We start from the raw sequence: 27,902 nt of genomic DNA, 5'->3' as shown, positions 1-27,902 counted from the left end.
CCAGGTGCGCCCCGCCCCTCTCCCTGACCGGCCACCTTCGATAGCCGCTCGGAGGCGGCCGCCATTGGCTCTACCGCCCACCGAGTGTTTGGAAGTGTGGTGGGGTTCTGAGCCGGGGGAGAGTCGCTGAGTGTCGCCGGGGGGAAGGCGAGTGAGGGGCGGACAGAAGCATCGTGGGCGTAGGAGGCAGAGTGTCCGCACACCGAAGGTCCGACGAGTAGGGGCCTTCCCGGGCACTTCGGCAGGAGCGCCGGCGAAGCACCTCGCGGACCCTCTGGGAGCGCCCGCACCTGGACACGAGGCTCTCCAGCGCGCGTGCGCGGCAAGGGTCTTCCCGCACCTGATCGCGAGACCCTAACGGCCGGCGGCTCGAGGCTTCGCGTGCGCTGCCGGGTGGAGCCCGTCATGGCGCAGCTGTGTGGGCCGAGGCGTTGCGGGGCGCTCCTCGCCCTGCTGGCCTCGCTGCTGCTCTTCCGGGCTGAGGCGGCCGAGGGAGAACGTGGCGTCCACGGTGAGGGCCGGGGCGGGTCTCCCGGGAGGAGTGGAAGGCCGAGGGCGGGGCGTTAGGTTCCGGGGGCTAAGTTGGGGTGCGAGGGGCCTTGGGCAGGGTCCGAACGGGGCGAATGGGCGGGAGAGGGAATAGGGGGCGACCTGGTGAGGCTCAGGGGCTGTGGTGGGGCGGGCTCTGGGAGATTGAGCCTGGCGATGAGGCTCGGGAGCCCCTGGGAGTGAGGACGGGCGGCGGAGCCAGGGTTGGGAAAGTTTCCTGCGGGTGAGGGAGGAGACTTAGGACTATTGACCAAGAAGGAGTGGCATTGGCCCTTCCTGTGGCAGGAAGGGGGTGAGAGGCCCAACAGAAGACCGGCCTCCTCCTGGCAGAGGGAAGGTCTGCTGCCCAGGAGATCCCTGGGAGGCCAGGCCTGAGAGGGTGGGGGTTGGATTAGGTGACGTAATGGCAATTTTAGCCTCTGGGAAGAAGCCCCCACGCCCACCTCTTTAGATTTATTGGACCACAGCCTCCCGAGAAATCTTAGCTGGTTCAGTTGCAGTAGAGCGCCTCCAAAAAGAAAGGTGTTTCCCAGTGATATCCAAAGGAAGGAGAAGAAGGACAAAAGTGTTGGAGGGGAGAAACTTTGCCAAGGTGCAAGAGTGGGGACCCCTTGGTGTAAGAAGAGTATTGGCACTGAGAAGCTGGGGTTGGGTTCGTGGAACTGGTCCTTAACAGGTTGGTAGAGAATAAGGCCCAATTTAGATTTCTACATTCTCTGGAAGTTTGGTCTGGGAAGGTCTTTTTGAACAAGTGTTGTCATAACCTCAACTGCTTCAGACAAGCACAGCCAGGCTTTGGAAAAAACCTTCTTTTCAAAGAAGAATTCGTTGATTCAAGCAAAACTTACTGAGCCCCAGATGTGTCAGGGATGATGGTGGACCCGGTGATAACAGTTGTGACTCAGACAAGCCAGGTCCCTGCACTTAAAAGAGCTTATATTCTAGTGGGAGAGACAGAGACAGTGAGTAAACATTTAGATAAAGAGCGGTCACTGCAGTATTAAATTACTAAGAAGTAAATGAACAAGGTGAAGTACACAAACAACGTGATGTAAGATGATGGGGCTGCTTTAGCTCAGGTGGTCGGGGGAGGTCTCTCTGAGGAGGGTAACGTCTTGAGCCTTAACACAAAGACCTAGTAGGTGAGAGTCCAGTTGGAGGTAACGGAGTACAGAGTCCTCGAGGTTGGCGCAAGCCTGGTGGTATTCAAGGAAAAGACAAGAGAACCATCCTAGCTGGAGTAGAAGTAGGGGTAGGGAGAGAATTGGAGGAGGATGTGAGGTGGGAGAAGTAGGCAGGAGCCAGGTGGCTTCCTAGGCCAGCATTTTGGGTGGAAAGAAAGCAGGGTGTGTGTACACCAAGTCATCACCTGTGGTGGCTTCTTAAGGCTGTTAATTTCCCCACGCCAGAGGCAGAGGAGAAAATGAGCTAATGGGGATGTCCAGGGTCACTGGGGAGAGAGTCAGCTCTGTAGGTCAAGGAATAAACAATGCAGGTGTTGGGCACCTGGGTGGCTAGGTTGGTTAAGCGTCTCCCTTTGGCTCAGGTCCTGATCCCAGCATCCTGCTCAGCGGAGAGTCTGCTTCCCCCACTCACATCGGAGAGCCTGCTTCTCCCTGTGCCCCTCCCTGCTGCTCTGCCTACTTGTGCGCGCTCTCTCTCTCTCTGTCAAATAAATAAAATCTAAAAAAATAACTCATAAAAAAAATGCAGGTGTTGAACATTCTTGCAGTCTGGACTAGAATTTGACAGCCCTTCTGGACTTTTTTCAATGATGTAATTATGTTAGGATGTACCCTCCAGTTACCTGCCCTGGGACTTTATCAAAACTGAGTTTAGGGGGCGCCTGAGTGGCTCAGTCATTAAGCGTCTGCCTTCGGCTCTGGTCCTGGGATCGAGCCCCGCATCGGGCTCCCTGCTCCACGGGAAGCCTGCTTCTCCCTCTCCCACTGCTTGTGTTCCCTCTCTGGCTGTGTCTCTCTCTGTCAAATAAATAAATCTTAAAACAAAACTGAGTTTAGGGTTAACCTCTACTGCTTACTCTGAGCTCCCATGTGTTTAATCCTTGAAAGAACCTGGTGCAGTGGTGAAGTTAGACAGGTCTTGCCTAAGGTCACACAATCGTAATTGACAAAGTCAAGTCTGGCTTCAGAGGCCTTCTCTTTTCCTAATGGGGCCTTTCTGGTTGCTGCAGCTGGCTGGACCTCCTGACCTTTCAAAAGTACTCCTGTCTGGTTGGGTGAACTAATGACCTTGCTTATCTGAAGTTCTGTTTGTTTGAAAGCTTTCAGTAGTTTATTTTGAGGCCGGAAGTAGTTTTGATTTTTTACCCCCTTCTGATTGCTTTGATGAGTATGGTGAGAGGGGGAGGTGTGTAGCGAATGTGTGTGAGGGGGTGATCGTAATAGTTGGTCAAGGAACTTGATCTGTGTGAAGACATAAGGGGGCGGAGGGGTAGAGGAAAGGTGGTAGGGTCAGTGGATTGTTGGAGTTAAGGTTTTGGAGGGAATGAACTAGAAAGACAGGATACAATGGGCAGTGAGTGAGACGCTTGGAGCTGAGGTTCCAAGAAGCTGTGCTTATTGAGACAAGGTCTAGGCATAACCATTGTGGGGCGAGGCTGAGGAGAGGACAAGATCGCTGGAGAAGAGGTCTAGGAACCAAGAGGCCAGGATGGTCTGAGTGTCACCCACCTGGATATGGAAATCAATGAGAATGATGAGAGAGGCAGCATGAGAGACAGTGAGCCAGGAGCTAAAGTCATGAAATGAGGAGTAGTGATCTGGGCTAATGGATGATGCACAAGGTGGGGTACAGTCTACTTTGATGATGAGATTAATAGCTGGAGTTTTGAGAGGACTGAGGGAGAATGGTGTAGAAGCAGCATCAGGAGCAGGGAGACCAACCCTTTTGGGCATGTCCTCAAGGGAGAGCAGGGTCTGGTTAGAGTAAGAAAGTGATGAGAATGTTCCGAGAGGAGACTGAGGAAATGAGAGATTTTGCTTAAGGTAGTTGCTAAGTTCCCAAGTCCTGGAAGTTAGGGGGAAGAGAGATGGGAACAAAATAGGATGTATGGGGATGAGGGGGGTAATTCAGGAGTCTGGGGCTGATGAGGTGATAAGTGATAGGAGTGCCATGTGATTTCAAGGCTGACAATGTTGGGCAGGCACTGGGTGTTGGAGGGCAGACAGGAAGGGGTTTGGGGTATAGCGGACACTTGGAGTCTGGACAGAGGGTGTCCTGCATCCGGACCCCTGCAGATGGAGGTGGGGAAAAGCTGATGCTGCTCTGGGTGTTTCTGGCATTCAGAGAGTGCCAGTCTGCCATGGAAAGCGCACAGAGATCATAAACTGGCTGTTCCCAAGAGGCCTCAAACAGGCGCTATGTGACCTGTAGTTTCTAGAATTGGGAATTTTTTTGTGGAAAAATTTGGCTGGGGCTCTGCCTGAAAAATGTGAAGATCAGTGGCACCAGGTTAGTGTTCTGCATACACCCACAGTGCTCCTTTTGGAAAGGATATGTACTACTCTCCCTGTCTTTTTTTTTTTTTTAAGATTTTATTTATTTCACAGAGAGAGACACAGTGAGAGAGGGAACACAAGCAGGGGGAGCAGGAGAGGGAGAAGCAGACTCCCTGCTGAGCAGGGAGCCCGACGCGGGGCTTGATCCCAGGACCCTGGGATCATGACCTGAGCCGAAGGCAGACGCTTAACGACTGAGCCATACAGGCGCCCTCCCTCAGTCTTTATGTATTTGGCCCACCCACCATATCTCTAAGCATTTGAGTTGTGACCCCCCCCCTCTTAAGAATATGCTCCATTTAGTAAATGGAGGTAGAGAAAACATAACAGCTCCTTAAATATTGTATAGTGTGGGGTGTGTGTATCATTGCTGTTGGGGAGGGAAAAGCCCTTTATCAGGTGGCCACAAATGTGTGTGTTAAAAAAAAACTTTTTTTTTTTTTTAATCTCTTCCCCTGGTGACAAGTCCTGTTATTTGGAGTGGCCCAAAATATGTAATTTTTCACTCAATTCAAGGGCAGATAATACAGTTGGCCCTTGAATAACACAGGGATTAGGGGCACCTCTGTGCAGTTGAAAATCCACATGTAACTTTTGATTCCCTGAAAACTTAACCTACTGATAGCCTACTGTTGACTGGAAGCCTTACCAATGACATAAACAGTCAATTAACACATATTTTGTGTTACACGTATTAAATACTATATTCTTACAATAAAGTAAGCTAGAGAAAAGAAAATGTTATTAAGAAAATCATCAAGAGAAACATCAATTGTGTATTCCTTTTCAGAATAAAACTTTTTTTTTTTTTAAGATTTTATTTATTTATTGGACAGCACAAGTAGGCAGAGGGAGAGGAAGAAGCAGGCTCTCCACTGAGCAGGGAGCCGGACGTGGGGCTCGATCCCAGGACCCCAGGATCATGACGGGAACCGAAGGCAGCTGCTTAACCGACTGAGCCACCCAGGTGCCCCCAGAATAAAACCTTAAAAATTCCTTTAGGAAGTTCAAGTGTAGTTTCTGCTGCCAATAACTTTATGCCTGACCTTGGGCATCAAAGCTTGGCATTAATGGGTACTGGGCTCATGGACTTTTGTTGATTGTTCTTGGGACTTTCCACTGGAGAAAAGTGCAGCAGCCTTCATTTGAGCCTTCATTTGAGAGCCTCTACTGCACTTTCAAGTGATCTTCAGTTTCCATTAACCTCTTGGGTTAATTACAGTTTCTCCAGCACCTTGACTTAAAGGACAAACTTCCCAGCACTTCTCCAGTAAGCATATTCTTAGTCACCACTCCTATCTTTTCACCCCCATGGATGGTTGTAAACTGAGTGGTCAGAGATATGACAAAGAGCTAAAGTGCAGTTGGTGTTGGTGATCAGCTGAGGGTTCTCCAAAGTAGCATCTTCTAGTATTTTTTTTTTTTTTAAGATTTATTTATTTATTTGAGAGAGAACGAGGGCACCCTTGTGAGTGGCGGGGAGGGGCAGAGGGAGAGAATCTTCAAGCCGACTCTGAGCATGGAGCCCTCCTGATGCTGCAGGGCTCATCCCATTACCCATGAGATCATGACCTGAGCCGAAACCAAGAGTCTGGCGCTCAACTGACTGAGCCATCCAGGTGCCGCTAGCATCTTCTGGTATTCCTGCCTTCACAGAAGAGGCATTTGTTTTGCTTGCAGTTAAGGCAGTTTGTTCCAGGATACTTTGAAATATTTATTCAACACTTTTTTTTTTTTTAAGATTTTATTTATTTATTTGAGAGAGAGAATGAGAGACAGAGAGCATGAGAGGGAGGAGGGTCAGAGGGAGAAGCAGACTCCCCGCCGAGCAGGGAGCCCAATGCGGGACTTGATCCAGGGACTCCAGGATCATGACCTGAGCCGAAGGCAGTCGCTTAACCAACTGAGCCACCCAGGCGCCCCAACACTTTTTTTTTTTTTAAGGTTTTTTTTTTTTTTTTGGTCAGAATGAGAGAGTGAGAGAGGTAGGCAGAGGGAGAAGCAGGCTCCCCGCTGAGCAAGGAGCCTGATATGGCACTCAATCCCAGGACCCTGGGATCATGACCTGAGCCTAAGGCAGACGCTTAACCGACTGAGCCATCCAGGTGTCCCCTAAAAGATTTTATTTATTTGATAGTGAGCACAAGCAGGGGGAATGGCAGGCAGAGAGAGAGGGAGAAGCAGGCTCCTCGCTGAGCAGGGAGCCCCACGTGGGGCTCAATCCCAGGACCCTGGAATCATGACCTGAGCCGAAGGCAGACGCTTAATGACTGAGCCACCCATGCGCCCCTATTCAACACATATTTATTGGACACCTACCCCGTGCCAGGTACAGTTTTAGGCCCAGGAAACAGAGCATTGAACAAAACCAATGACCTCCGAATGCATGGCAGCTACCTTGTAATGAAGACAGTAGTACAGTAATAAAATGAGCAATGAATGTATATTTGGTGTGTTAGTACTGAAAACATGGCCTTTGAAGCTCAAATGGTGATAGTCCCTAAAGAACCTTGAGGGCCTCATCTTCAGGTCCACTGAAACATTCCTTTACCCTGGTCAGCATTTGAGAGCTCAGCCATGATAGAGAAAGCAAACTTCTCTTTCACCCAGGTCCCCGCGCACTTCTCATTTTTCCTATCCCCAGGGTCCTTTGCAGCTCTCACGCTTGTCTTGAGGTAGTTGGCCAGGTGTCCAAGCCTCTACCATGTGCTGAGGCCAAGTAAGTGATGAGGTAGCCTGAGATTCATGTGAGAGGGGAGAGAACCCTGAAGGGGTCACACTGAAATGATTTCATGGACCCCAGGAAGCCTTGGTGGCCCACTGGTCATATGACTGACGCAGTTTTCACAGTGACCCTAGAAGCGTTAGGGTGTGGATTATGGGTGTCTTTGCAGTCCTGGTCACAAATGTCGTTTCATGTTCCTGACAAGGTCTTTTATTTTTTTAATTTTTTTTAAGATTTATTTATTTGACAGAGAGACAGCAAGAGAGGGAACACAGCAGGGGGAGTGGGAGAGGGAGAAGCAGGCTTCCCGCCAAGCAGGGAGCCCGATGCAGGGCTTGATCCCAGGACCCTGGGATCATGACCTGAGCCGAAGGCAGACGCTTACCGACTGAGCCACCCAGGCGCCCCAAGATCTTTTTTTTTTTTAAAGATTTTATTTGTTTATTTGACAGAGAGAGAGAGAGAGCACAAGTAGGCAGAGAGGCAGGCAGAGGGAGAGGGAGAAGCAGACTCTCCACTGAGCAGGAAACCCGACGTGGGGCTCGATCCCAGGACCCCGGGATCATGACCTGAGCTGAAGGCAGCCGCTTAACCGTCTGAGCCACCCAGGGGCCCCCTGACAGGATCTTCTTGAAAACTGAAAAGGGATGCCATGGATGCTGAGGCCCAGTAACTTTAGAGTTTACTTTGAAATTATTTGATGTACATTTTTCATGATTGGAAATCCATTTTAGAAGTGAGGGCAAAAAATTTAGCTGTTGTTTTACGCACTAGTGTTTGAGATGGATCTCACCCAACAGGGTCCTAGGTCCGTGGCTTCTAAAGTCCTTGAGTTCATATGTCACTTGAGTTCATGTCATATTTTATGTATGTCCCTGGGTCTGTCATTTAGAGTTTAGGACATGCTCTTAAGGGGGTGAAAAATTTTATCATCATAGTTTGTGACCTTTAAAAGGGCCACTCCTTATAAATAGATATACAGTATGTATGTGGTATTGAAATTTAATGGGATGTAATTGAAAAAACATGTCTAAAAAGGTTCCTTAGGGGGATGATAATGAAAAAAAGTTCGAGAAATACTGTTTGAGGGAGAGGGCCGTTAGCTTTCATCAATTTGTGAAAATGGTCCATGATTCAGAAAAGAAAAGGTTAAGAATCCCTTGAATTAACAGGCAGTCCCATGAAAGACATTGAAACTGTCCTTCCAAGTTATTCTGATGGGCTACTGTGATTCTAGTTATAGATTTAGGTAAGGGTAGAATTTATAGTCTTGTTTGAGTGATGACTATGAGGTGACAGTGGGTAGGAGTGGTGGTTTGCATTGTGCCGATGGTTTCTAAAATGTAAACTTTTATATCTAAATATTTTATATCTAAAATGCCAAGATTTTATATCTAAAACAAGATATTATGAGTCTTATAATTTAAGTTGGATTTGTCATTGTAAATGTTCTTTCCTCATAAATACTAAGGGTTATTTTAAAGTTTCTGAATTATTTATCCTAATAATGACAACTTCCAGGCACCCAAACCTAGAGGAGATGGGTAGTTAGTAGCTTTCTTTACTGAAAACAGAAGCACTTAAGTATGTAGAACCTACCCAGCTAACCAAAATAGGTGAATTTCTACATCGTTTTGAAATAAAACTGATCGTAAAATAAATGTCAACTCTGGAATTTGGCACAGTGGAATTAAAACAGCCATGAGTACCTCCCTGATATTCAGTACCTCTTCAGTTACACAGAACTTTTAAAGATTGTCGCATTCTTTGGTGAAGAGATACTGAAGGTCCAGATGGGTAACCAGGGCATATTTTTTCTTATTTTCCCCAGGCTCTGAACACTTAATTGCAGGATAATGTGGGGTTGCAGGACTTTGGTCTACGTGATAGTTTGCCATTGTCCTACTCTGGGTGAAGATAAGGAATGGTGTCACTTGAGGCGTGGTAAATGGTCACACAGCAGAAAAACGGAGGAGTGATGGTTAAGTTGGTTTGATCAACTCTGACTTGAGGTTGTACTTGTGGTTTTCCATATCCCCTGTGTCCTGTCAGCTACCATATTCAGTTGGACTTTCTAGTGAACTGTGTCATCCTTTTTTTTTTACCTTCATTCCCACTGTTCCTATATTAGTCTGGGCTCATAAAAATATATTATCTAGTATTTATTCAAAGCTTTGTGCTAAATGTTTTAAGGGCTTTTTTCTTTTTAAAATTTTCTTCTTATTTATTTGAGAGAGAGCATGAGCAGGGGGAGGGGCAGAGGGAAAAAGAAAGGGAGAAACAGACTCAGCTGAGCAGGGAGCCCAATGTGGGACTTGATCCCAGGACTCTGGGATCATGACCTGAGCTGAAGGCAGACGCTTAACTGACTGAGCCACTCAGGTGCCCCTGTTTTAAGGGCTTATAATGGAATACAAAACTCCTTTAATCTTCACAGCACTCTTACGTCACTGGTCTGTGTGTCAAAGAAATCCCTCCCATTTGAGTTGTTTTTAAGCAACACATCTGAGGAGATGCCTGGGTGGCTCCTTGCTCAGTGGGGAGGCTGCTTCTCTCTCTACCTGCCGCTCCCCCTGGCTTCTGTGCTCTCCCTCACTCTCTGACAAATAAATAAATAAAATCTTAAAAAAACAAAAACAGCGCATCTGTGCATGCCCCCATAATTTATCTCAGTAGGGACTATGGAGGAAAAACTGATGAATCTCCTTGCTTTATTACTCAACTGAATTCAAGTGCCTTTTCCCAGATAAGCCATTGTCAGGACAGCCTCAAGATTAATAAATAGTGCATTCCAAAGCAGGCAGCATAAATCTAGATGTCACAGAAGGGGACTTTTTGCTAACAAACTTGCCAGAAAACACTTAGATCCAGAACATGTATAAATTACACAGAGACCCCCTCACTTAAACTTGGGCTGAGTTCTAATGTCCTAAAGATAGTTGTCTTGCTAACATTCTCAGCTTTTACCGCTAAACTAATTAGAATTTTTTTAAAGATTTTATTTATTTTTGGTAAAGATTTTATTATTTGACAGAGAGAGACAGCGAGAGAGGGAACACAAGCAGGGGGAGTGGGAGAGGGAGAAGCAGGCTTCTCACGGAGCAGGGAGCCCGATGCGGGGGCTCAATCCCAAGACCCTGGGATCATGACCTGAGCCAAAGGCAGACGCTTAATAACTGAGCCACCCAGATGCCCCTAAACTAATTAGATTTTATTTTATTTTTTTTTAAGATTTTATTTATTTATTTATTTTAAAGATTTATTTATTTATTTGAGAGAGCGAGAATGAGAGAGAGAGTAGATGAGAGGGGGGAGGGTTAGAGGGAGAAGCAGGCTCCTTGCCGAGCAGGGAGCCCGATGCGGGACTCGATCCAGGGACTCCAGGATCATGACCTGAGCCGAAGGCAGTCGCTTAACCAACTGAGCCACCCAGGCGCCCCACTAATTAGATTTTAAAGAGAAAACTGTTTACTACAGAATATTTCTGACACCAGATGAATGGGCTTTTCCACATCAAGCAATTCTCCAGTTCTCAGTGGACACCCATTTAACTCAGTTCTGACACCAACTCTGTGGAGTTAGCACAGACCCTACAGGTTACCAGTTCAGTCCCACAACCTGCTCCTCCCACACCTTCAGTTGAAAGTCCCAGGTTGTCTCCTGTACTTTCAACCTACCTGCTATAAATCAAAGGTTCCCACAACCCTCTCGGATTTAATAATTTGCTAGAATGGCTCACAGAACTCAGATACATTTACCAGTGTATTATAAAGGATATAGATGAACAGCCAGATGAAGACATGGAGGGAAGTCTGGGAGGGTCCCCAGCACAGAAGCTTCTGTCCTTGTGGTGTTTGGGGTGAGCCAGCCTCCTGGTACATGATGTGTTCACTGACCCATCTCTTCTAACCCCTTTGGTTAAGGTTTTTCAGGAAGCTTCAGCATGTAGGCATGATTGATTATTAACTCAAACTCCCATCCCCCACATCTTCCTGGAGGATGGGGGTGGGGCGAAAGTTACAACCCGTCAGTCTTTCCCTTGTCTTTCTGGCAACCAGCCCCCATCCTGAAGCTCTCTAGGCCCCCCCCACCACCACCACCAGCCACCAGTCATCTCATTATCACTCCAGAGATTCCCAGGCTCTTAGCTCTTGTGTCGGGAACCCAGGTCAAAAACCAATTATTAGAAGAAAGGTGCTCTTAGCACTTAAGAAACCACAAAGGAGGTGGGGGCGGTGACCAAATATCTATCCCTTCCTATGTCAGAGATAGATGGAATCCATAATCAGAGTTTTGCCTTATCTTCCTGAGCCTCCCAAGCTTCCTGTTTACATAGATTTTAGAATCTATGTAAATCTGCATTTTGGTTTTTTTTTTAAAGCAGCCAGGCCTAAATCCGTGAGTATGTGGCTTGCTGAATTAAAGAATATGGGGTTTATATATTTTCCAGCTTTATTGTTAGGTTAGTATGCGTTTGTTGCATGTGCTATTGTTCCCATGTTAGGAGTGAGGAGATAGGCACAGGAAGGTTAGAACTGCCTCTAGGTAAGACAGCGGGCTCGTAAGAGGCAGCCAGGGACTCCTGCACACAATCTTTTACCAGAACGAGGATCTGTCCTACATGCTTTTGCCAAATGCTTCTTCCGTATGTGTCACACCCCTACACCAGAGCCTTTGGTCATTTCCTTTGTAACTTACATTGGCTTACAAGCTCTTTGAATTTCAGATGTGATTGAAATATTTTTACATTGTATGATTTGTTTTGTTTTGTTTTTTTTGCCCAAGTGAGTCTTGTTCTACTTGTAAATCTCTGGAGGGCAAAAGACCACATCCCCAGTCAGTGCCTTCCATATAGGATGGCTACTCAGCCTAGTTTACCTTGGAGGGTTCCAATTAATGCCACCATATGTCACAGAGCGACTATTAAGAACACCCCCTTTCATTCTGAAAAATGTCTTGATCCAGAGGGTATAATGTATGGTGACCCTATTTACATATAATAGCTATTCAAACACTTGTTGCTTAGTACTGCTCAAGATACTAAGGAATTTAGGGACGCCTGGGTGGCTCAATCGTTGAGCGTCTGCCTTCGGCTCAGGTCATGGTCCCAGGGTCCTGGGATTGAGCCCCGCATCGGGCTCCCTGCTCAGCGGGAAGCCTGCTTCTCCCTCTCCCACTCGCCCTGCTTGTGTTCCCTCTCTTGCTGTGTCTCTCTCTGTCAAATAAATAAATAAAATCTAAAAAAAAAAAAAAAACTAACGAATTTAGCACATTCAATTTTATTTATCCTATAGTTTTAAGTTTTTTTTTTTTTTTTAAGATTTTATTTATTTGACAGAAAGATAGCAAGAGCAGGAACACAAGCAAGGGGAGTGGGAGGGGAGAAGTAGGCTTCCCGCGGAGCAGGGAGCCCGATGCGGGGCTTGATCCCAGGACCCTGGGATCATGACCTGAGCCGAAGGTAGACGCTCAATGACTGAGCCACCCAGGCGCCCCTAGTTTTAAGTTTTTTAACTGAAATTTTAAAACAGAAGGGACCATAATCCACTGTCCTGATAAAACCACTGCTGACCCTTAAAAAACAAAAGTAATGCATTCACAAGATGAGAATACTCACATTGTACTGAAAGATACAGATGGAAAGGAAAAACTGTGGAAAAGCCTCTCCCCCTCCTTCAGGCCCTTTCCTTAAACGTATATTTATACACACGTCTAAATTAAAAGTTTAGAAAGGAATTATAATATGTAAACCATTCTGCTTTTCCTCCTCTTAGTCTTAGACATTTTCAATACCAGCACACACACCTTTGCCTGTTTTGAACAGTACTGAGTATTCTGTTGTGTGTATGTCTCACAAGTTACTTAACCAGCACAAACAAGATGCCTTGACGTTGAATTTTCAGCTGTTACAGGTCTGTGAACACCAAGCCCTTTGTGGATGTGGTAATTGTTGCCCCCGTTCTTTAAAACACTTGGATTACATGACTTTTCATTGCTTTCTTTGCTTTTTGATACTGAGGAGTGAACTGTACTCTTATTTTTTTGTGTATAAATAAGATTTTCAAATGTCTGAGGATTATTATAACAGAATTTCTCTTTGGCCATTGTCCTTAGAATTCTAAGTTGCTTTCATGGAAAGAGAAGTGCTGTTTTTAGTGATGGAAGGGGTGTGCTACAGAGTTCTTGGCAAAGGATAAACCCGAGGAATGCATGGTCAGTGTTGTTATAAGAAATGTGAGCGCTGGGAGACTATTTGATCGCTTCTGACTGCACATGTAAGACTGGCTGCGTGCTGTAATGAAAGGGGTGGAAAATCTGAACAGGGTGTTCCTATAAACACTCTAAAGAAGAGACTGAACTGTAGTTTGTGGTTGCTGCCTGTGTATGGCCTGCGAGCTAAGTATGGTTTTTACGTTTTGTAGTGTTTGAAAAAGTCAAGAATATTTCAAGACACGTAAAAATGACATGAAATAAAGTTTTAGTGTTCATAAGTAAGGTTTGACTGGAATGACAGCCATGCTCTTTTACGTGTTTGTCTTAAGGCTGGCTCCGTACTGCAGTGATGCAGTTGAGAAGGTAGACTGTGACCCACAAAGCCTGAAGAAAGGCCAGCCTTGTTTGCCTGGTTTTCGACATGTACGGATTTCAGTTACCATGGTATATGAACTCTGGGTACTTGGGTCAAATACGAGTTTCAGCTATTAGCTCTTCAGCCACAGATCACTATGTAAATGACATATATGCGTGGGGATTGGTCACTGTATGTCTGTGACTCCGTTCACACACAGCAAAGCATGTGGTTGTGTTGCCTCCTTGTTTCCCAGTGATCATCCTGTGTTACGGTTTACAAAAATGCTTAATCGATAGAGGGGATTGGCCAAAAAAGATGAAAAGTGCTTCCAAGAGAAAAAGTGGTAATGCTGGAGGCACAATTCCGATGGGACAGAGGGGGAGTGATGGAAGCGCTCGCCGACCTCGGGAATGTTGACACTGCCTTGATTTGGGAGACCCGATAGGTAGCTGTAGGAGCCCTAGTGAGGGTCTGCTCATCCACAGAAATGAGGAAAGTGGTGGCAAAGAGGATGATGTCCCAGTGGAAGGAACACAACTCTCAGAGCAATTGTGACATTGAAATAGCAAAGGATAAAATGTTGGACGCTGATCCAAACCTAGAAAGATGTAGAACATTTCTTTAAGATGAATTGCAAATAATGCTTGCTCCGCATCAGAAGTTACACGGCTAAAGACCATCGTAAGCGCTGTTCAAGCGACTCTTGGTAATTTTTTTTTTTTTAAAGAATTTATTTATTTATTTGACAGAGAGAGACACAGCCTGAGAGGGAACACAAGCAGGGGGAGTGGGAGAGGGAGAAGCAGGCTTAACAACTGAGCCACCCAGGCGCCCCGGTAATTTTTTTTTTAACAAAGAAATTTAAACACCTTAGTTCTCAAGTTTCTAATATTTTAGCCAGATTGTACTAAGTAAATATATTTTTTTAAAGATTTTATTTATTTATTTGACAGAGAGAGGGATAGTGAGAAGCAGGAACACAAGCAGGGGGAGTGGGAGAGGGAGAAGCAGGCTTCCCGCCGAGCAGGGAGCCCGATGTGGGACTCGATCCCAGGACCCTGGGATCTTGACCTGAGCCAAAGGCAGACACCTAACAATTGAGCCACCCAGGCGCCCCTGTACTAAGTAAATATTAACTTTACTATTTTTCATTCTATGTATTTAAAACCCACAGTTTTTAATGTTTTGACAAATTTAAAGGACTTGCAAGATACAGATTTTCCTGTTGCTTTCCACACTGTGGTGCAGAGCAAGTACTGCCTGTGTTCAGTGTTTGGCCCACCATAAAAGTTGACTGAGCTGTGCTCTAGAAAAACAGATGGGTGTGAGGAAGAGGACCATTTCATGAGTGTCTTCAGGCTGGTGAGATGATCCCAGGCTTGCTTTTATTAGGCAGTGAGGCAAGGTGTCAGGTTTCTTCAGTGTGTAGCACCCAGGGGAGTAAAAAGTGTATCAAGGGCTAGACTCCTAGGAAAGTTGTTTTCACTTGTTTTAGAAGTAAACTTACTCTGAAGGGGCATAAGAAAAATAAGGGGCTCCTGGGTGGCTCAGTCTGTTAAGCATCTGCCTTCGGCTCAAGTCGTGTTCCCCGGGTCCTGGGATCAAGTCTCACATTGGGCTCCCTGTTCGGTGGGGAGTCTGCTTCTCTCTCTCCCTCTGTCCCCCTCAGCCCCCACTCGTGTTCTCTCTCACTGTCTCAAATAAATAAATAAAATCTTAAAAAAAAAATAACAAAAGAACAAGTTCAAGGTGGTTGTTGATTCAAGAGAGAGCAGGTAGGATTGAAGTAAGGGGTATACAAAGGGTTGCAATTTGGTAAAGCTGAGAAGTAGATACACTTGTGTTACAGTATTTTCTGTACTTTTCAGAATGTTTGAAATAGTTTATTAAAATAACTTAATTTTGGGGTGCCTGGGTGGCTCAGTTGTTAAGCTTCTGCCTTTGGCTCAGGTGATGATCCCAGCCAGGATCCTGGGGTCGAGCCCGGCATCCGGCTCCCTGCTCCGCGGGAAGCCTGCTTCTCCAGAACTCTCCCGCTCCCCCTGCTTGGGTTCCCTCTTTCGGTGTCTCCGTCTGTCAAATAAATAAGTAAAATCTTAAAAAAAAAAAATAATTTTTTAGAATAGGCAACTGCAATAGTGCCTTTTTGAAGAATGATTAGATATCGTCTTCTTAGGCCTGTAGAGTTAAATTAGATTGGCAGTGCCTGGGAGCCTAAAATTCCTGTGATGTTCTTGTTAGCAGGTGACAGCAGGTTATTCCAGCCAATTGCACATGGAGTGAAGGTGTCTGAGCCATTGGCTTGTTGTCTTTGTTGAAGCTCTGGTGACTTTAGAACCGGAGGAACCTGTTTTCCATGACGAAGACCAGGGTGTTTGGCAATTTTATAATAGCTAATGTTCAAAATGCTTGCTGGGGTTTTGTAATTTAGGTTCATATTTCAGATAATATGTGATTTTTAACCATTTCTGATGCTTTTCCAAGAGAACGTTAGGGTTTCCTAAAGACAGAAATTCCATTTTTACATACTCTGAAGCGAGTATTTCCAAATTTGGTGCTCCTCAGCTTTTCTCTGTTTTTCCTCTGCATTGAAAACTTACAGGATGTATTTCATTTTGCACTAGCATTTGTGAGCATGCAAATAGGACTAGAGACATAGTTTTTTTTCTTTCTTTTTTAAGATTTTATTTATTTATTTGACAGAGACACAGCGAGAGAGGGAACACAAGTAGGGGGAGTGGGAGAGGGAGAAACAGGCAGGAGCCCGACATTGGGCTCTGGGGCTCCATCCCAGGACCCTGGGATCATGACCTGAGCCGAAGGCAGACGCTTAACGACTGAGCCACCCAGGCGCCCCTAGAGACGTATTTCTCATGATTGTTTTCCAATGCTGTTCTAAAACCAATATATCATTTTATCATCTCTTAATAGTAATAGAATTATTTATTAAGGAATAACTTCCTGAAAATTGGTCCTACCAAGTTCCCCTCAGCCTTGGCCAGTTGGTGTGGTGCGGTCTGAGACCCTGTCATTGGGTGTGACTGTAAACAGGCCCAGCAAAGGGCCTGGCCTTTTGAGCCCTCGCACTGTGTTAAGGACCCTGAGGAATGTTTTGGCTTTTAGGCGTCTTGGGTTTCATGTTTTTCCCACTGCGTGTTGTGTGGCTTTTTCTTTCTGTCTGAGGGAGGGGTGGTTATGTTAATGCCCAGCTCTCATCGGACCAGTGTGAATTCAGATTCAGCTCTGCTTCTGGTTAGCTTAGCCTCGGTGTCCTCATTTGTTTTTTTGTTGTTGTTTTGTTTCCTTTCCGGTGTCCTTATTTGTAAAGTGAGCGTGTTACTACCCGCTCCGCAGTTTTATTGTGACTGTTAGAAATAGTGCACATAATGTGCCTAGCATAATGCTTTAGTGAAGGTAGCAGAAGGGGTTTCAAGAAATAAGTAATGCTCAGCATTTTGGTTCTTTTTTTTTTGAAGATTTTATTTATTTATTTGACAGAGACTCAGCGAGAGAGGGAACACAAGCAGGGGGTAGTGGGAGAGGGAGAAGCAGACTCCCCGCTGAGCAGGGAGCCCGATGCGGGGCTTGATCCCAGGACCCCGGGATCATGACCTGAGCTGAAGGCAGATACTTAACCAACTTAGCCACCCGGGCATCCCAATCTTTGAGTATTCTTAACACTTCCTGAAATGTTGTTAAATTCTGCTTGGACATTTGGTCCTTCCTTTCTCAATCCCTCCTTCCCTCCCTCCCTCCTTTCCTTTTTTTTTTTTTTTTAAGATTTTATTTATTTATTTGACAGAGAGAGATAGTGAGAGAGGGAACACAAGCAGGGGAAGTGGGAGAGGGAGAAGCAGGCTTCCCGCTGAGCAGGGAGCCCAATGCGGGGCTCGATCCCAGGACCCCGGGACCATGACCTGAGCCAAAGGCAGACGCTTAACGACTGAGCCACCCAGGTGCCCCTCTTCACATTTTATTTTTAAGGAATCTCTACACCAACTTGGGGCTTGACCTTACAACCCTGAGGTCAAGAGTCACATGCTCTATTGACTGCGCCAGCCAGGTGCCCCCACTTTGGTTCATTTTTATTTTAATCTGGATCTCCCAAAGTACCGTGCTTTAATGAAAAAAAAAAAAAGCCCTTTAAAGAAGGTGATAAGTCATGGAGGCCATGTTACATCCTGAAGTATTTCTGGCTTTTTGTACCAGCCACGTGGAGAACAGTGAAAGAGAGTGCACTGATGCTTTTTCATGAGTTCACGTGTTTTTTTTTTTTTAAGATTTTATTTATTTATTTGACAGAGAGAGACACAGCGAGAGAGGGAACACAAGCAGGGGGAGTGGGAGAGGGAGAAGCAGGCTTCCCACTGAGCAGGGAGCACGACGCGGGGCTTGATCCCAGGACCCTGGGATCATGACCTGAGCCTAAGGCAGATGCTTAACAACTGAGCCACCCAGGCGCCCCTTGAGTTCACTTCTTAAGCCTAGACAGTAACAATTTCTCTCATAGAGGCTTAAAAGCAATTTAGTTAGTAAAAGCATGGGGCAAAGTGAGAATTTTCTCCACTTGACAGGGAGCTTCTAGACTCGCAGAAAGGACTCTGACACATGGTTAAATTTCACCTTGATGGAACCTAGCTTCAGGCAGTTATTCTGCTACTTGGAGCTCTTACTTTTACTCTAATCAAATTTGTGTAAAAAAAAAAAAAGATTTTTTTTCTGTCTTTATTACAGAAATTTTCAAATATACACACAGTTCTGTGAGCCCACATGGACCATCACTCAACTTCAGCAACTGTCAACATTCTGTCTTTACAGACATAACTATGTTTTTAGTCCAAGTTTTCTCTTAATAAAGAAACGTTTCTAGGGGCGCCTGGGTGGCTCAGTCAGTTAAGCATCCGACTCTTGATCTCAACTCAGGTCTTGATCTCAGGGTGGTGAGTTCAAGCCCCATGTTGGGCCCCACATTGGGTGTGGAGCCTACTAAAAAAAAAAAAAAAGACATTTCTAAATTCCCCTGGGACAAAAGTGAAGGTTCCCCACCCTCCATCCCCTCCTACCCCATCCAGGGAACCTAAAAATAAGGCTGTTTTCTGAAACTTAAACTACGAAGTCAATGTGTCGTCATTAAGAGCAGGTGAGAGCTACTCTCTGGGACATAGTGGCCTTCCGGCCCTCAGGATTTGTTGTGAAGAGACCATCACATCTACAGGAAGAATGTTCCAGTCAGGAAGAGGCATCAGTCAGGAAAGGAGGTATCGCAGAGGCACACCTTGACTGTGGTATCTTGACTGAGGTGTGTCCTGAGTCGTCTGCTGTGCGCCTCTGGGCTGCCTGGTAGATCAGACGGAGCAGGGTGTTCATGGGAGTCTTCCAGCAAACTTTTCCTTATTCTGACTCCAAGGGACCTGCTCCGTTTCGGCCTGCTTTCTGAGGTGGTGTGTTGATTGATGTGTACATCAACACGCTTGGCCGGTGTTTCTCAGCATCCTCCTGTGCCCTCTGCCAGCAAGTACCCGCATCCCTGCGTCTCGTCAGCTGGGGCACCGCAGGTGTCTGAGCTGACAGGGATGAGGGCCAGATTCTGGGCAGTGCGACTTAGCTAAGATCGCTGCTCACCAGCCCTGGATAGGGTCTTCTCTTCATTATATACTCTCAGCCCCTTCTTCACCTGCACCGAGCGTGTACCCGGCACCCTTGCTCAGGAAAAGCTACCACATTTCCACCCTTGACGAGGTAGGTGGTCAGCCCGTCGCATTCTCTGCTGTGGTGTCTGGAGGTTCCCATCTTAGCTGCTTCGAGCTTTGTTCGGCATTCTCTCAGGTTTTTGTTTTGAGATGCAGTTCACCTGTGATACAGTTCACCCATTTAAAGGGTGCAGCTCCTGTCTCGGATTCTTTGTCTGAAAGTGTCCCTGAAACTGCTCAGGAAGCAAGGACACCAAGCAGTCCGAGTGATTGGCAGGGCACTGGATAGGCTGTTCACCTCTGTAGCAGTTGGGTCCTCCCCGCCTTGAGGTCCTTTTCACTTGTGGGTCATGTGTGGTTCCTGTGAGGCGCTTCTCCGTCTTGTCTTGGCAATAGCAGTGCTGCCTCAGACATTTGACAGCTGCCATTGAGCAAATCATACACCAGAGAACTCTTTTCCTACGGTGTTTTCCTTGGGCCTTGTTGATGGTTTATGTTTTGTGACCTTTGGCACGTTGTCAAAAGTACCTGCAACAGGTGCACACCCAGCTGATTCTGGTTAATGTGTTATGGACAGGAGGTGCCCCTATTTTTTCTTAAACTGCTTAATTAAAGTATACATACCATAAAATCAGCATACAATCCAGTGATTTTTAGTACATTTACAGAGTTGTACAACCATCCCCACAATCTAATTTTAGAATATTTCCATCATCCCCAAAAATCCCTGTGCCCATTTGCAGTCCTTACCATCCCCCAACAGCCCCCCACCCCACCCCGCCCCAGCACCAGGCAAACAGTAATCTACTTCCTGTCTCTCTTGATTTGCCTTTTCTGGACATATTAAATGATTCTTTTCATATGAAGTATCCAGTTAAGGTACTTTTTAATTGGTGATTTAAAGGATGGTTGCTTTCAAATTAACAGAAAATTTCTTACTTCAGAATATGCTTTTTCCGCTGCACTAGTTACCTGTGATTTATCGGTGTGTATGAGAGTACCTTGAGGTTTTGCTCAGTACTACAAGCCTTTTTGTCCATAGACCAATGTTTTGTGGAACATTTGGTTTCATGCCCATTATTGTGACATATTTTAGGAGAAACGAGGTCTTGCCCTCTGCTTTCGAAAGCTGTCCCCTAGTTAGTGAAGTAAACCTAACAAACATGAAAATAATCAGGAGTAAATGACAGCATATAACCAAGTGTTGGGCCCTGGGATACTTTTATTTGAGATGTTTATTGAGCACCCTGCTCAGATTGGAATGCCCTCATGCCAGAAGACAGAGGTGGGTGGAGGCCAGGGAAGGTAAGGGAGGTGATGCGGACTCAGGATCCCAGGAAGATTATAGGGTGCTAGGGCAGACGTTGAATCACATTGTCAGGTCACTCCCTTTTCAGCTTGCTTTCCATCCTCCTGATTGCTCCAGGAGAAAGTCTTATTTTGGTGCAGGTAGTACCTCCAGCACTTGCTTATCTCTACCTTCTTAAGAGACAGCAGCTATCTAGGCCTTTTGGAGGCAAATGTAGCTGGCTGGTATTTCATAGCATTTTTGTTTCCCTTGTACTAGAGGAGGGTCACATTTGGGGGCACCTTGAAACCCAGGCCCCACTTGGAATGTTTGGATGTGGCCGTTACAAGTACTGGAGCGGAGGAGTGCCCTCAGCTGCCTTGGGAGGCGGGAGGACTAGAGTTAGGACCTTCTTTCTGAGGCTCTTGTGGAAATTTGAGTGTGAAGTGGTTGACCTGGTCAAACAGTGGATAAGGAAGCTTAAGACACATCCTTTAATGCGAGGCTCCCCCTTGGAGTCAGCCGTGTTTTTTGCCTTTGAAAGCCATATTTCTACACTGAATGGTGTCCGTCTTTAATAAATGGGGGCAGGGACAGAATCAACATGCAACTGAAATACAGTTAAGTTGGGTGGGTTGGTATCTTTGTTAGATGATGTGTTTCTTTCCTAAACAAGGAAGGAATCACTAAGCCTGGTGGCAGCACTTTAGAAACGGCTCACAGAGAAGCTATGCTGGATCTTGGGGCTCGGGAAAACTGTGGGCCTCCTCTGATGGGTCTGTGTGTCTTCTCTGTTGGCAGGATTGCCCTGCCAAGCCAACTGGTCTCTGCTTTGTGTTTTAGACTTCTGTCGAGTTCCGAAGACAGAGGGAAGATGCCAAGCCTCCTCCCCTAGATGGTGGTACAATGTCACTGACGGATCCTGCCAGCAGTTTGTGTATGGTGGCTGTGAAGGGAATAAAAATAACTACATGACCAAGGAGGAGTGTCTTGAGAAATGTGCTGGTGTCACAGGTAAGACATTGGTCCCTGGGGAAATGGTGTAACCTAGAGACAGTTTATTAACTGGGATGTGATGCCTTTTGCATTGTGCCCATTCTTCACGGCTGAACCTGGGGGACTTTTTTTTTTTTTTTAAAGATTTTATTTATTTGACAGAGACACAGCGAGAGAGGGAACACAAGCAGGGGGAGTGGGAGAGGGAGAAGCAGGTCTCCCGCCAAGCAGGGAGCCCGATGCGGGGCTTGATCCCAGGACCCCCGGGATCATGACCCGAGCGGAGGGCAGATGCTTAATGACTGAGCCACCCAGGAGATCCTGGGGGATGTTTTTATTTATTTATTTATTTATTTTTTTTTTTTAAAAAGATTTTACTTATTTATTTGACAGAGAGAGACACAGCGAGAGAGGGAACACAAGCAGGGGGAGTGGGAGAGGGAGAAGCAGGCCTCCCGCCGAGCAGGGAACAGGCTGGGCACTGTTTTGGGATCATACGGGCAAGTCCCTCACCTTTTAGGGGGCAACTGGCAACCGTACCAGATGGTGACTGAGGAAAATACCATTTATTGTACTTTTTTTGTTGTCTGCTATGATCCGGCATGGGAGCAGGAATTAAAGGGAAACATTTTTTTGCTACCTTTTCTGTCCTTCCTCCACTAAGAGTCAGCTGTGGCACGTGTGCCTGCCTGTTTGAGTTTCTCCTTATTTTTTAGGAAAACAGTTGAAATTGTAAGAAAACAAGCAGTGAACAGTGGGCATTCAGACAGGATGTTGCTACAAAGGGTCACGGGTTCTTGAGTTTCGCTGGGAGAAGGCAGACAGCTGTCTCCCTACAGGTGGTCCAGAGTCTGAGGGCCCAGAAAGCTCGTTTGTTGGCAGCTGAGTGTGGCTCCACTGAGTCTGGTTGAAGCGTCTCTCCCGAGTCTGGGAGGAGAGCTAACACTGCCAGAGCAGCTCGCTGCTGGAGCCTTCCGCCAGCATATCCTCTGCCAAGCAGGCATCCTCGGTGGGAAGCCAAATGAGAATGAGAATGTCAGTGTATTAATTTATAATGAGAACCAGAACTACTCAGGGGACCAGACACTCGGGTCTCGGAGTCTGCTGTGGTGTTAGCCCATGTGGGCGAGCCTCTCCGCCGGACTCCCAGAAGATCGCTTGCTGTGGAGAGGTGCAGAACAAGGCACGCTGGTTTGTGATGTGGATGTTTGATGCCATCAGGTGATGCCGGCCCCGTGCCTCTGCCCCGGCTCTGCTGGGACCAGCGGGGAGGCAGGGTGGCCAACTCCTGTCCTTCCTGGACCCTGCCGATGCTTCCTTTTTCCTACTTCCCTAACCAGCGGGCCTCTCTGCCCCGCGCCATCACTCTGTGTGCACGTGTGAGATAAACTCTACATAGCTGCACAGGTCGCCACAGCTCGGCGGCCTCGAGTATGCTGAGACTGCTGCATACCTTTTAAATTCATGGGGTGAGTTAATACAGTTAAACAGATTATTTGGCCTTGGAAGCCATTCTGTCTTTTTAAAGTCATTTCAGACATCTTTGATCTGATTATCAGCGAGGGATCTTAAAGTTTAACCCACAGGGGCAGTCTTGGTTCCTTATTTCCAAGTTCCAGCAGGCTCGTGGTCCGGCACGTACATCGAAGGGCCCACCACAAAAGGAGAAATAGGAGTCACCGTGAGAGGCACGTGGGACCACGGCTGCTTGGGAACTCTGCTCGCTGTATGTCATGGGGCATTCCTGAGGTGCACTTTCTCACTGTGTCGTCTGCCCTCTTGTAGAGAACACCATTGATGATCTGGCCACCAGCAGGAATGGAGCAGATTTCTCTGTCCCACGTGGTAGGTTCTTAAAACCACCGAGGGTGGAGTGAGGGCCATCTGGACCATGAAAGGACATGTGTGATTTGGGAGTCGTATAAGGGCTCCCACCTCCCGGTCTGTTTATTCCGAATTGACAGGCCGGGGCTCTGCCTGGGCTGCCAGCTTCCGGCTCCTGGCTGGCATCCTTACACTGGGGAGTTCACGTTGTCCAGCGGACAAGAGGGCCGAGGGATGCTACAGTGCTTCCAGGCTCGCCTCCGCTTCCTCCTGGGGGACAAGGCATTGTGGATGTTGCTGTGGCCTGCAGCGCAGGCCCCTTCCTTCTCCCTGGGCTGGCCTCAAGTCCCCTGGCCTCTGCCTGCTGTGCTCTCACTGGCCCACCCCACCTCTCCTTGCCTCTTCTGTCTCCTTGGTTCTCGGTTGTCCTTGCCGTCCCCCTCCCTGTGCTGAGTCCTCTGTCTTCTGCCACCCCCGCCTCCATTCCCACTGCAGTCCTTGATCTCGAGCTTTGTGTTAACTTGCTTTGTAGTGCTGACAGTAGCTGCCCCCTTCCTCCTACATGCTTGGAGGATTCTGCATGCATCAGGAGCCTGGGGTGAGTGGTCCAGATGCACTGGCAAGTCCAGCCCAGCTTTCTTGAAGGCCAGTTCCTAGGCAGTGGGCTCTGTTGGGCAAGACCTGCTGTGGAGGAGGGACTCTGCCCCCATCCCATTTAGGGCAGCCTCCCAGTTGGCCAGTGGCTCTGCACTGATTGCAGCCTTGGCTTTGGTCCTCTAGTTCTGACATCAGTGCTCACGTGAGAGTGAGTGTTTATTCAGTGGTTGGCTGGCTCGTTAGAGTCACTTTCCAGTTTTGCTGGGCCAGGAATCCTGCGACTGTCCTGACCATTGCTTTGCCTAGGTTCACTCTTTATTCCTAAGCTGGCCTCCAAGGTCATCTAGAATCCTCAGGCACTGGCATGTTATCTCTGTTTTAGAAGAAAATATCTCCAGGGGAGTGAGGGGCCTTCTCGCTATGTCAGAGAATGAGCAAGACCATCTTCCTCATCACCCCAGAAATTGTGGCTGGGATGAGTTTCCGTAGTGACCCCTGAGGTGACAGGCAGGCCTCACCATCCAGCATGCATTCCAGTTTATGATAGAGCCCATGAGGACTGGGAGGCAACAGGCCTACCCATGGAGGGGACTCCACTCCTAGGTGCCGGCGGGTCCTTGCTCCCTCAGTAGGCCCTGTTGGTCTCTGCTCCAGCCAGGCTGTGTGTACTGTGTCCATCCTAGCCTCCCTGACTTGGATGTTTCTGTTTTAGTTTCCAGAAAACAGGATTCTGATGACCTCTCCAGTGATATTTTCGACTACGAAGGTATAACTTTTTAAAAATATATATGTATGGGGGGGGGTGCCTGGGTGGCTCAGTCATTGGGCGTCTGCCTCCGGCTCAGGTCATGATCCCAGGGTCCTGGGGTCGAGCCCCGCATCGGGTTCCCTGCTCAATGGGAGACCTGCTTCTCCCTCTCCCACTCCCCCTGCTTGTGTTCCCTCTCTCACTGTCTCTCTCTCTCTCTAATAAATGGATAAAATCTTAAAAAAAAAAAAATTATGGGAAAAACATGTTTTCTTCCTTAGTTGGGAGTTGAGACACACCTGAGTATTTCCACTAAGGAAGGCTTAGCGTGGAGCTTCCCGACCTTCCGCAGGTGGTGGAACTCACAGGCACGCCCCAGGGCTGCGGGAAGCGAGTGTGGCACAGCCGTGGGTGGGGACCCTTCCCAGCGGGAGGCCGTGTGGTATGCTGGCTCCTGCCTCTCCCCGGCTGGGGGGCTCTGCCTCCTGAGGATGAAACGAGGGACCCACGACAGATCTCTTAGAGACCAAGTCAGTATGCGTGAAGGGCCTAGAACAGTGCCTGACATGGAGTGATCTCCTTACCAGTGGGGTCTGGCTGTAAGGAGGAAGATACCCCAAAACATGGAGGAGTGTCCAGTGGGCCCGACTGGCCACGTCTGTATTTACAGGCCCCTCTAGCAGAGAGCTGTGTCTCTGTTGGCTGGCAGCAGTGTGACTGCTCAGGAACATTCCAGCTCCGCTTCACAGCTGAGCCCTGCTAATTTGTCCTCCTTGGGTTGTGTTGTTCCCAGAATACTGCACTGCCAAAGCAGTCACTGGGCCTTGCCGCGCGTCCTTCCCACGCTGGTACTTCAATGCGGAGAAGAACTCTTGTGACAACTTCATCTACGGAGGGTGCCGGGGCAATAAAAACAGCTATCTCTCTAAGGAGGAGTGCATGCACCACTGCTTTGGTGAGCCTGCCTGATTCCTAAATGCAAGAAACAATGGTGGGTGGGTGGGTGGGGCCTCTTGTGAGGACCGTGGGATGGGTCCATTTCCCCATCCCTAAAAGGAAGACCTTGGCAATGCTGTCATTTGGATGCTACCATTCTCGGGCTCCCTTGTGGGGAAGAGGGAGGCTTTGGACCCAGCTGTTGCACAGATGTGTCCTAGGTTCTCACCAGGGTGGCAAGGCCTCAGAACCCTCAAAAGAGCTGGAAGAAGTCCCTCAGAAAGAGCCTCTTGTGAACACCTAGTTGGTGGCAGCTCTGGAGGGCAGGAGGACTGTGAGCTGACCTTAGGGTTGTGTGTTCTTTTTCAGGCAAGCAGTTGTATCCTGTTCTACCCCGTGGCACTAAAGGTAAGAGGCCTCTGGCCCTCCTCCACCCGCCTTCCTTGACTAAGCTCTGCAGTGTTTTTGTAGGCTCATGTGGTCTCTGACACATAATCCTTGACCATAAACATCTTTTGGGTTGAAAGTCCTGTTTCTGCACGAGAATGGTCAGACAGCTTGGGACATACGGTGGATGTTTGTCCCGCCATGCAGTGTAATGGGGCTGGAGGGAGGCAGTCTCCACCTGGGCGCCCTGGGGTGACTGGAGGACGAGTTCTGCTGTTAGGCTTGTGGGGTCTGCGGCACACAGGCCTGAGACTGGCTCCAGATTTGGAGGGAACTTTGCTGCCGTGGGGTGTGCTGAGTTGGTCACGGTGACAGGAAGTTGTAGAGCCCTTGCTGTGTGTGGGCCAAGCAAGGTAGGCCCAGTGCTGTCGTCCCCAAGCAGGCTGGTCTGACAAGACCCCGGGCCTCCTCTCACTTTTGTTTCGGATTCCGAGCCTGAGGCATGGATGATCGTGTTTGCACAAAGGACTGGCCACACTGGTCTGGCCTCTTTCCACCTGTTTTCCTGTTCAGGAGCCCAGAGCCGGCCTGCGTGTCTGCTGGTTTTAGAGCAGCGAAGCTAGAATCTGGGTTGCCCGGCACGGGGCAGAACGCAGCCCGGGTATGGAGGGTTGCGGGTGGAGAAGGGGCTGCCCCTGTCCGTCCTCTAGCCACATGGGGAGAGGGAGCCAGGCAGCTGCCGTGGGAGGCCACATTCTTTAGCTGGAGCCCCGCCTGAAGGAAAGCGCCTTGGCTGACCAGGGAGACAGCGGTGGGGCAACCACTGTTCAGTTTACCGGGCAGTGAGGAGCATGAGGGTCCCTTCCCGGCGCCGCTCTGAACGCGCCCTTGCCTCTGCCCTCACCTCATTCGGCACGCAGCCGCCCCGGCCACTGCCGGCCGCATCCTTCTCTGGCTGGTCAGTGTGCTGTGTGACCACACAACCTTGGGGTTTTATGTTTACGCACGCCAGAGGTGTGTGCTTTTTACGTCCTGGTACCCATTTGGTGGCTTGGGACTCTCGCGCCAGTTGCCCCTGAGACGTGGAAATGCACAGTGGAAGTGGGATTCTTTTTCAGAAGGAACACAGAGAGCCACTGGGTGCACGTAGCGCAGCGCCTCCTTTTCTCCGGAACCTGCTGCTCGGGACTGTAGACTCCTCGATGACTTCCCAGGCGGGCGGGTGCCCGTTCTCCAGACCCTCCCAGGCTGGGGTCAGGGGAGGTCTGGCGCAAGGGCTGCTGGTCCCCGCCCTGAGTCCACCTGCACGAGTCCCGTGTGAGCCCTCTGCGGCCCTGCACTGGCTCTGCTCCTCCTCGTCCTTCCGGGTCTGAAGCCTTTCTCTCCTCCACAGTGGTGGTCCTGGCGGGGCTCTTCGTGATGGTCCTGATCGTCTTGCTGGGCGCCTCCGTGGTCTGCCTGATCCGGGTGGCCCGGAGGAACCAGGAGCGCACGCTCAGCACCGTCTGGAGCTCTGGGGACGACAAGGAGCACCTGGTGAAGAACACCTACGTCCTGTGAAGGCCCTGCGAGCCAGAGGCCGCCCTTCCTCAGGCTTCCCTGCGGATGACAAGCACCTGGGATGGGAGGGGAGACCAGTGTAGCATGTGTGTGTGCTTTTTAAAGTAGAGTGATTGGTTTGTATTTGTGCGATCATTAGGGCTTCGGGTCTGTTCGTTACTCCAGAAGGTAAGAGGGCTGCTTCCTGCTCTCCTGGCTGGGTTTGTGTTGGGAACCCTCTTGGAGGAGGGCTCTGCCTCACACTGCAGGTGGTCTGGCGCCAGATCAGAGTTGGCTGCTCTTCAGTTTGGTTCTTTGCTCCAGGTCTTAGTTTTCTTGGCTTACATTCAATAATCCTGTAGTGTCCTTTCCCATCACAAAAGTAATGTCTTAATAGTTTCCTTTATTTGTGTGTTTTTGTTTTTTGTTTTGTTTTTTTAGTAAGCAGAAACAAGCCTTTTTTTATTAGGATTCTGAAAGGAAGAGAAGAAAATGTACAAGTTTAATAAAAAGGGCCTTTTAAAATAAATT

General features: G+C 48.1%; 1 protein-coding gene across 1 annotated transcript; it reads left to right on the top strand.

The window, feature by feature from the left end:
* Positions 1–27,902, top strand: SPINT2 (serine peptidase inhibitor, Kunitz type 2). The gene is made up of 7 exons (XM_035023457.1): positions 1–511; positions 21,188–21,358; positions 23,126–23,185; positions 24,474–24,527; positions 25,303–25,464; positions 25,815–25,853; positions 27,226–27,902. The coding sequence occupies exons 1-7, from the start codon at positions 406–408 to the stop codon at positions 27,390–27,392; spliced, it is 759 nt and encodes a 252-aa protein (XP_034879348.1). The 5' UTR covers positions 1–405; the 3' UTR covers positions 27,393–27,902.

This window comes from Mirounga leonina, unplaced genomic scaffold, assembly GCF_011800145.1.
Source record: "Mirounga leonina isolate KUSES-001 unplaced genomic scaffold, KU_Mleo_1.0 Mir_177, whole genome shotgun sequence".
Lineage (NCBI taxonomy): Eukaryota > Metazoa > Chordata > Mammalia > Carnivora > Phocidae > Mirounga > Mirounga leonina.
The sequence above is the reverse complement of the archived record's forward strand: the minus strand, read 5'-3'. Positions and strand labels throughout refer to the sequence as shown.